Source organism: Anopheles maculipalpis, chromosome 2RL (assembly GCF_943734695.1).
Source record: "Anopheles maculipalpis chromosome 2RL, idAnoMacuDA_375_x, whole genome shotgun sequence".
Classification (NCBI taxonomy): Eukaryota; Metazoa; Arthropoda; class Insecta; order Diptera; family Culicidae; genus Anopheles; species Anopheles maculipalpis.
Window position 1 is genome coordinate 91,958,369 of NC_064871.1, and position 9,935 is coordinate 91,968,303.

Genomic DNA, 9,935 nt, shown 5'->3' on the forward strand with positions numbered 1-9,935 from the left:
TGGAACACGACGACCATACCGAATCAATCGTTCGATAAGTTAATGTAAATGAGATTTTTATTCTACTCAAATTACGGAGATATTTCTTGCCTTTTTCTTCAACACGCCTACAGGATTGTTTTTAAAATTTAAATAATAAATTGATGATTTATTGTTTTCAATTAATTTAATCTTGGGGGTCTTTAAATCTTAATTTTGGTGTGTTCCAAAATGATGCTGATATTCAATAATAAACACTACATTAAATAAATTTGTAAAAGCGTAAAATATTGTGCTCGTTTGCGAACAAGAAAATAAATCCATTGTGTGCTATTAAATTTCAAGTATCAGCTCCATTTCTTCGTAATCTATTCTAACGCTAGCGACGAATGAGACCATTTGTGTGCAAAAAAGAAAGACTCAACCGTTCATAGTTGCACCCGCACAGAAATAATGCGCACTGCTGGATATAGTGGTGTGTCAAGCAAAAATCGATCGAATTTGCATATTTCTTTATGCGAGTGGCAGACATTCCTTCTGTGGTGCGACACCATCTCATGTGTGACGGACGACGTTGGAATTGAGTTGCTTTATGATAGGAGCAGAAGCACTTTCGAGCCGGATGTTTCATTTACACCCATACGCCTTGCGCACCCGGTTCATGTTTCGGAGATCGTGTGAAGAAGTATGAAGAATAATGTATACAAAAAAAGCGATTTATGACAGATGACAGTTTCACATGGAGCGTCGCAAAGATTCTGTTTATCACCATGTGTGTGCTGTTGTCCGGCCAGTAAGACTACATCACAGGGGTAAAAGAATTCCTCTGATGTCTTTGGTATGTGTAACATGGAATGATCTTCATATGAATTCCTTACATGCACCAGGATATCCGTGAAGAATAAGAATGATTATGGGCTGTGGAATTTGAAAGTTGGAAGATTTTTTTGGGTGAATTTTTCTATTCAAACTTCAAGTGTAATCAAGTGTAAAACACAATTTAAACTTAGTCGTATTCATCAATTAAAACAAACGCTGTTTCGGTTCCTTGAACTAATTTGTTCTTACACGATGTTAGACATTCGCTCCAGTCAGTGATCGTGATGACGGTCTTGTTGTCTGTATTTATTCTTACCAGGTGAAGGTTTCTTTTTTTTCCCTGCAAGCAAATTGCATTTCCATGTTAGACGTGCCTGAATTGCAAGGTTATCGTGCTGCACCTTGGGTTGCTCTTTGGGCTAATGTAGGCGAAGGTACACGATTTTTCGTAACGTGACGAGAACTCCTTGCGACTGCTTCTAATCGACCTGCAAAACAAAGAAAATTCCTTCTCGGCTCTTGTTTTGACCTGCGTTACATCAATAGATCCTGATAAAGAGATTGATGAGGTTCACCTTCCAATCTGAATGAAGTAAGCGATAGCATTATGTGCAATAAATCATGTCTCACGACGAGATGCATCAAATGGATCGATCGAACGGAGTCAATCAAGTGTCGGGCAATTTATTAATGCGTTGAGTGACAAGAGAGCATACAAAGCTTGAAAGTGCATATGATTTCTGCTGCAAAGACAACGTTTTTTTTTTTCGTCTAATAGCAACAAATTTCGTCGATGGTTTTGCTACAATGCTCCTGGTCCTCTTTGTCATAGTACGCCATCGCTTTGACCCCGAGCTGATGTAGCTGACGTATGGTGGCGTTCAGGTGTCCACACTCCCAACGATTTTCGTCCATGTAGAGCGTCTGCAGATGGGGAAAGGAATGGTTCACCTCGCACATGCTCAGATAGCGCAATCGATTACGGGCCACGTTCAGTTCCTGAAGCATGCTGAACCTCCACTCGCTAGCGTCCAGCACGCTCAGCAGATTGTCATGCAGCAGCAGGGTCGAAAGGCGCGGCAGATGCAGTGACCCATCGGTCGAGATGGTCTGGATGCGGTTGTTGGCCAGGTTCAGCTTCCACAGCTCGGTGGCCATGTCGAACAGCGAGAAGCTAAGCGACTCCAGATAGTTGTGGCGAAGATCAAGCGTACGCAGGGCGGGCAGCGCTTGCACGAAGTCGATTGACTGGAAGCGATTGTAGCTGAGGTTCAGCTCGCGCAGCTGATAGTTCTGGTCCGGCTCAACGATCAGCTCGAAGAAGTAGTTGTGGGATGCATCGAGCGAGCGTAGATTCGTCCACAGCACCATCGTCTGCAGGGAAACGTTTTGAATTTCCAGCTTCTCCGTTGACTGGAGCCGATCGGCTAGCTCCTTGTCGATAGCGACGACGTACGTAGAATCGTCGGAGTGTGGATAGGTACCGAACGCAAGATGCGGATGATCGGGAAACTCGTACTCGGACAGATCCATCGATTCCACGATGGTAAAGTTGGAGATTTCGCACTCATTTTGCCGATGTTCGTTACACTCCAGCTTACGGCCGACGGTGCACCCGAATGCAATCAGCACTAGAAAACTGCACAAAAAAGAGGAATCATCACTATGGTTTGCAGGATACTCTTAAAAAAACACGCAGAACCCACCACAACACAATGTTCCGGGACATCTTTGCACTGTCAACCAACCTCGCTACTCACTCAACCAGGAGAGCCGACACTAAACTGACCACTATGATGCAGCGAATATGACTGCCACAGTACAGCGTCAGTATTTATACAAAACATTGCGAATGTCAGTGCGAATGTGGAACATCAGCGGAAAAGATGTCCCCAATTAGTTGGATAAAGATAAAGAGGCTAGTTATCACTTGTGGCCGGCAGAATGCTTTCTATTCGCAACGCTGCAACTAGCAAGTGCGTGCCAAGATTTAGGAGTTGTGATCACCGCAACCTTGTAATCTTTTGTTCCGCCGAGTCAGCTGGCCCTTGAAGTAATTCTTATAGGATCATAATCTGGAAGGTCTTCGGCAATTATATTTTACTCAGCGGTGCTTCTGAATTATGTTTATTAGGGATTAGGAAGGAAGATAGCGATCCACGAACTTCAATCCGCAACGGTTGAGAAAAAAAGCAATTTGAAAAATCCAATCAAATTTTCAACCTTTAAGAAATTGCAAAACATCCACACCATCAGGTTGGGCAAATCGTTACGACAACAGGAATAGAATGGCACAATCTATCACCGATCTCAGATAGCAGGAACGAACCAAGACTGCTTGCACTGCGCCATGCAGCGGAGCGAAATCCGTGATTGAATTTAAATTGAAATTAGACACGGCGCTGGAATGACCGTCATGCATTCAATGGTGAAGCAGAGGCGTGCAGTGTGCGGTATGAGGTACTTGTAAAAGTCAAGAACGACACAGACGTACACACAGCCACATATTATTTGGGCCCGTGTGCCGATATGCTCCGGTGCTGGAGCGCACGGGATTGAAGATGGCGGAAGTAACGTCCAATGACGGTTAGTAGTGTTTGCTTCGTTGGTTGACGTTAGCCTCGATGCAATGAAACGTTGTAGAAACAGGAGGAATACGCAAATCGACATCTCAATCTGGGGAGGATTCTGACGGCATCGGAGCGCCGAGGTACAATATGCAACGGTTTGGTCTTGGGCAAGCCGACATGACGCATAGCTGGGCCGACGCGAGACTGTCATGTTTGACATTGTTTGTCTGCCGTTCGGTGGAGAGGTTTTGACATGATGAGGTGCGCTGCTTGTCAAAATAGGAAACCTAGACGAATAGGGAAAATGGGTAAAAATAGCGGAATTATGTTTTATTCTGAAATTGATCGGTTCGCACTCGTCATTGAGCTATGGTTAAGTATCCGATATTATATCGGTGTTTTAATTATTTTACTGTGATTGAAGTTCCTTGTGTTTGAGATCTACAGCCCCTTTCATTAATACATGTGTATATACTAATACTTTGGTATATATTGCACTCCTTCATAGCAACCGCATGTAAAGCATTCTAACAACTCCAGCAAACAACTCCCTGTACCACGACCTGTTGCATTAGTTCTGCATCAACCCTTTCCCGGCTACTATTATTTGCATGCTATCGGCGCACTGTAAACACTGTTGCTTTGTGTTGCCATTATTGCAGCACTTTTCCCGGGCCACCGCGTTTGGCAAACACGTCTTAAAAGGGTTTATCATCAATCGCGCGCTACGCCACCGGACCGGTGCACTTTGTCTTGCGGTGTCGTTTCTTATACTACCGTGCAAGAGGTCGATCGTAAAATAGCATTTGTATCTTAATTGAAGTCAATTACCTCTTACATGGCGCTGTTCAACAATCGATTAGACGCATTCATATGGCAAAAGAGTGTTCAAGTGCTCTTTTGGTTCACTAGAGCCTTTCGGAAAACTTTCACCACGACGTAGTTGGATATGGACTGTTCTGAACCTTTTCTTAATTTTAAGATTTATTTCTTGTGTCGATTTCTCTTCCATTGGTTGAAGTGTTAAACACGAAGACAAGCAAAAATCTAACAAGATATCAATGGTTAAAGCGATGATTCATCTGGTATTGTTTTCGCTGTCGTCTGCCCCATATGTTGCCCCTAAACAGCTGATTGTGAAGGCATCGCCCGCTGGGGACATAGTGCATAAAATGCAATTATTATTCCAATTATCACCTCCACCTCACGGCAGAGGATCGTTTACCGGCGAGCGATAGAGTCAACCGAGGCCTGTTTACGTATGTTTTGGCCCCGAGAGAATAGCTGCTGCCCGACGTCCGGAGCATTATTGCTGCAGTGAAAATAGAGATTTGCTGCACACGGAAGAAGGACGAAGGACGGCACAGCATCAGAGAACGCAAGCGTTTGCGTGCGACGGATACAATCCCGGCCGGAATACCTTCCACCGCGTCCCTTGGTTTGGGGTTCGGAATGGTTAGCTGGTGACAGTTAATAATAAACTCGTTTAATTTATTCTCGCGTGGTGAGGTTTGCCAGTTCTGCCTGCAGCAGCACAACGGGCATGCACAATATTCGCATGCGAAACGAGCAAAGCTTGCAGTAGTCAGAGTTGAAGTGGATGGGTTGCATTACATCGCTCCCGGTGCAAGCGTCCACCACACGAGTCAATCCCATGGACGGAACCGATTCTCTTCTCTAACTCTCCATCGCTTTGGTGTTCTGTTTTGGCCTCCGATTCTGGGTACAAGTGCTCCAGGAAATGGAAACCCCTTGCATCTTTCGTCATCCGCAGCTAGTTTCTAACGTCCAGTCCCATATGGTAGTTACTACTGCGGCTTGCCGTGAAAAGCTATTACGCTTGATTAAGCTTTGACACTGTCGTATAATTCATGCCACAAACACACGCTCTTGCCTGCAACACTGTACTCGGTAGGCAGCGATGATACACACGCAGCATGACATCACACAGACCGGAAGGGACGAACATATTTTTTTTATCATGCCACAAAACTCTCTTTCTTCTCCTGCTTCATCCCCTTCGGTGGTAGGTGAAGATATTGGTGATCCCGGTGGCTGGTAGGGATGTCGGATGTGCTAATAAGTGTAGGAGAAGATTCATAATTTTTCCATGATTAACGTGTGAATCTAACAACTGTATCACTTATTTTTAAATGCATTGTTGGAAGGCATACAATATTGAATTGCTGTAGTAATATGTTAATCAATTAATTATAGTTGTTTTAGAATTTTTAATTTAATGATAGCAGACCTTTGTAATAATTTTACAGCACAGCGTAGTTAAATTATCATAGGTTTCTCGCCTTATGTAACAGTTACTTTACATCTGCTTTACGAAATACGGAAGCAATTTTCTGGTACGATTCAACTTAATTTGATAATCGTACTGTGATTGCAGTTGTTACCAAATCGTCGTATTTTTTTTTTTTTTGTTACATTTATGTCTTCATTAAAAAAAATCATCCTTAGATTGTTGCTAACGAATATAGATGACTAAAACCATTTACTCATTGCTCAGAGCTCATTAGACTATATTTTATGTATTTTACTTTTAATATGAATTTCCAATGCATGCTTCGGCTTGATGACGACACCATTTCGTCATGTTTTTGTGCTAATTTTTAATGCGGGTGACATCTTTTCAGAATCTCCTCGTATTATAAATCTCACTAGACAAATGAAATTCACTGAACATGAATGCTCCGGTCGCTTAAATGGTCAGAGAGGCTGATCCAAACTTCCATTCTACAAGGTTTTCCCTTCTACAGAAGTGGTTAAATCTGATAGATATTTAACCGAACATGCCTGGTCGACATGAAGTCATGGCTGGTCGCTGTAGCTATAGAAGATAAGCTGATAAAGCTTTCAAATTTTGACAATAATAGCATGAATTTTGACAACGTAATAGCATGAAACTATACCAGCCACTCGATTGGAAAAATATTTTTCACTGTCTGATTCGCTCTTCACTGCACTAATAAGATTGAATTGAAAATGTTGCAACATTGCAAAAGATTTATTATCATTCATTCAATCATAAATGACTCACTATTTGCCTGCACAAAACTCCACACACGTCGTGCGAAGCATAGTAAAAATAACCGGAAGGTAATGTTTAATAGATCCCCTGGGGCAACTTAAAGGTGTCCACACTTGGTGTCAGCTTAAGCATAAAATTATACTAAATAACCCGAGAGCCCCTGAGTTCTAATCAACATGCAAAAATCTTGATAGACCATTGCCCCCTCGTCTCATCCACTACCTCATGGTGAATATTCTCCATCCGTTGAACCACGCCGTTTAATTAATAAATGCAATCGTGTTCCAATCAACTGTAGATGCGGATCAACAGCATAGACCGGAGAATGCGGCATAAATGGGGTGGTTTTATTTTTAAACCATCGTACGTACGACAGACCATTGGTGGGTGCAGGATCGCTGTGGATAATGATAGATAGAATGTTGTTTACAAGCATGATTGTTGACCTAATGCGAAGTTGCTGTAAGCAGGGCCACCATCGGTCAGCGGTAGGATATGCATTGACAGCGATCGTGTGCGTTAGCTCGATGGATTAAATCGTCAATCAATCAAATCTCGATAAACCGTTCTAATGACACTTATTCTCGAATCTGATCGAGATTGTATCCTATGATTGTATGTAGCTTTTCTTATGTTTTTAATAACCGGTAAATGGTCAGCCAGACAGACCTTTCAGTTTGTTTCGGCTTTGGTGGTCTACGATTTGAGTACGCATTAACACAGCTGTAGGTTTTATAGGCCAATCAATGCTTCTCTAGAGCACCGTTAATGGACATGAACTTTCCAGTTCGAGTCTATAAAATTACAATAAAACAAAGCTCATGTGTTGAACCTTTAACGAACCATGCTGGTATTATTTAATGTTTGATTGTTTTGTTTTCCAACATGTCAACATGGGTGTATAGCTACAAAGGGTATATTGATTTGACTACTTGAGTTTCATAGGTATTATGTCATCAAACCTCTTTTTTTACAATCCGCGTGTTTGTTTTCATTTGTATTTTTGCTCTCGACGCTTGTTATGATTCTGGTGCCAAAGCGCAATTGGGATCCAAGCCCGGGGTAGTTGGAAAAAAAATCCAACAAACATGTACCATGAATAAAAACCCACGATTCATGACGAGACTTGTGTAGAATCGTATGGATGCAATCACTTTACCAGACCCGTCTGCGTTTATTTCCATCCTCCCGAAAGCTGCAAAATCCCAGCGTATGAATGGCATAATTGCATACTAATTTCGGGTCGGGTGGACCGGAGCGCACACGGAGGACAAATTAATAAAAAATGCATCATTATTATTTTCTGAGATGCTGAACACGTTAATTGAGATGGTTGTACTTCTCTTTTTCTTTTCTTTTTTTTTCGGGGGGGGGGGGGGGGGGGGGGGTGAAAGAAAAAAATAAGCATGAAGCTAAAAAACGGAGAGAAAAAAGAAACATGTCACGCTTGGTCGGTCACTGGTTACAAATTACCAGACAGTTTGCCGACTGTCGGCTGAAGACTGAGTCATGGGAAATAAGAGAAACATTCTGACAATGTTGTCGATGTTGTTGGAGCTGTGTTGTGAGCTGGAAACTGTACCTATAATGGGACAAAATGCAACAAAGTAGTAACGCATTGGGAGAGACTGCCACTGATCCCATACAGCCATTAGCAGCTTCTGAAAGGTCGATTTTATGGAATTTCCTCTTTATTGGCTGTGCTTTCCTGTGTACAGAAAGAGAAAAATCTGCTTCTAGAGTGTTTTCTTCCGATGTCATCGACACACCCTTGTTAGTTAGTTGTATCTGAATCTGCAAATCACGTAATCTACAAATCGAAGCTGCCACACCTTTTTCGATTAAATTTTATGAGAAAGATAACGCTGAGAATATGAACGATGTTGCATAAAATCCTTAGCTGCAAGGTATAGGTTGATGTAAGTATAGATAATCTTTGGTTATACGAATACAGTTGCTCCCAGCATAAATGGGACACAAATAAAGCTTTTTCTGTAAATAGTCTCGGTGAGATGCGAAATTAATTCCCTTAAGGGCGATCTTACCGTACGAAGCAATGAATGTTTAGCTAGGGGTAATTGTTGTCATTGAAATTTATAGACTAGACCCCTTGTGCTGGGCCATCGGATGAGGCCTGTTCGGCGAGGCCTCTAAGACGAAGCCTATTGCACTAGGCCTCTTGGGTGAGCTCCCTTGGGCGAGGCCCCTTGGACGAGGCCCCTTGGACGAGGTCCCTTGCACGAGGCCCCTTGGACGAGGCCCCTTGGACGAGGCCCCTTGGACGAGGCCCCTTGGACGAGGCCCCTTGGACGAGGCCCCTTGGACGAGGCCCCTTGGACGAGGCCCCTTGGATGAGGCCCCTTGGACGAGGTCCCTTGCACGAGGCCCCTTGAACGAGGCACCTTGGACGAGGTCCCTTGAACGAAGCCCCTTGGACGAGGCCCCTTGGACGAGGCCCCTTGGACGAGACCCCTTGGACGAGGCCCCTTGAACGAGGCCCCTTGAACGAGGCCCCTTGAACGAGGCCCCTTGGACGAGGCCCCTTGGACGAGTCCCCTTGCACGAGGCCCCTTGGACGAGTCCCCTTGCACGAGGCCCCTTGAACGAAGCCCCTTGGACGAGGCCTCTTGGGTGAGTTTCCTTGGACGAGGCCCCTTGGACGAGGCCCCTTGGACGAGGCCTCTTGGACCAGGTCCCTTGGACGAGGCACCTCGGACGAGGTCCCTTGAACGAAGCCCCTTGAACGAAGCCCCTTGGAAGAGACCCCTTGGACGAGGCCCCTTGGACGAGTCCCCTTGCACGAGGCCCCTTGGACGAGGCCCCTTGCACGAGGCCCCTTGAACGAAGCCCCTTGGACGAGGCCTCTTGGGTGAGTTTCCTTGGACGAGGCCCCTTGGACGAGGCCCCTTAGACGAGGCACCTTGGACGAGGTCCCTTAAACGAAGACCCTTGGACGAGGCCCCTTGGACGAGGCCCCTTGGACGAGGCCCCTTGGACGAGGCCCCTTGGACGAGGCCCCTTGGACGAGGCCCCTTGGACGAGGCCCCTTGAACGAAGCCCCTTGGACGAGGCCTCTTGGGTTTTGTATGAGAGCAACTTTATGTCGCTTTTGCGTCCAACTTTTAAATAATAAAAAATCGATGATTTATCCTCATACTACATCCTTTCACTGGATCCCACAGTTATTAAATTTCTGTAGTTAAAATAATTCACTTCTAGAATAAATTTACTGTTTTATTGTTTTACTCGCCCTCTGGCAATTTTCTGCTCCGAATGATGTTTGCTGTTCAGTTCGGTTTCGCAAACCGGTGGCAACCAATGCGTCGATTACCTATCGATGATCTGGAAACCAGATTCGACGGACATCCGTGAAACTGTTACATGCAGCTGGCTGCCCGTGAGTGCCTGTCCGCCCGCAAAATCGATCTGTTTGCCAGTAGAATGTGGAATTGAAACAGTCGTAAATGTCGCAAGTTTGAAAGGTTACCCACATGGGTCCTAGTGAAGCTTGGTTTGTTTTGATTTCT

The 9,935-nt window shown here is 44.5% G+C and overlaps 1 protein-coding gene across 1 annotated transcript; it reads right to left on the bottom strand.

The window, feature by feature from the left end:
* Positions 1-1,567: 1,567 nt before the first annotated feature.
* LOC126567635 (leucine-rich repeat protein SHOC-2-like) lies at positions 1,568-2,527 on the bottom strand. Its single transcript, XM_050223854.1, has 2 exons — positions 2,505-2,527; positions 1,568-2,437 (listed from the first exon to the last, which is right to left on the bottom strand). Exons 1-2 carry the CDS (start codon positions 2,525-2,527, stop codon positions 1,570-1,572), a joined length of 891 nt encoding a protein of 296 aa, XP_050079811.1. The 3' UTR covers positions 1,568-1,569.
* Positions 2,528-9,935: the final 7,408 nt, after the last annotated feature.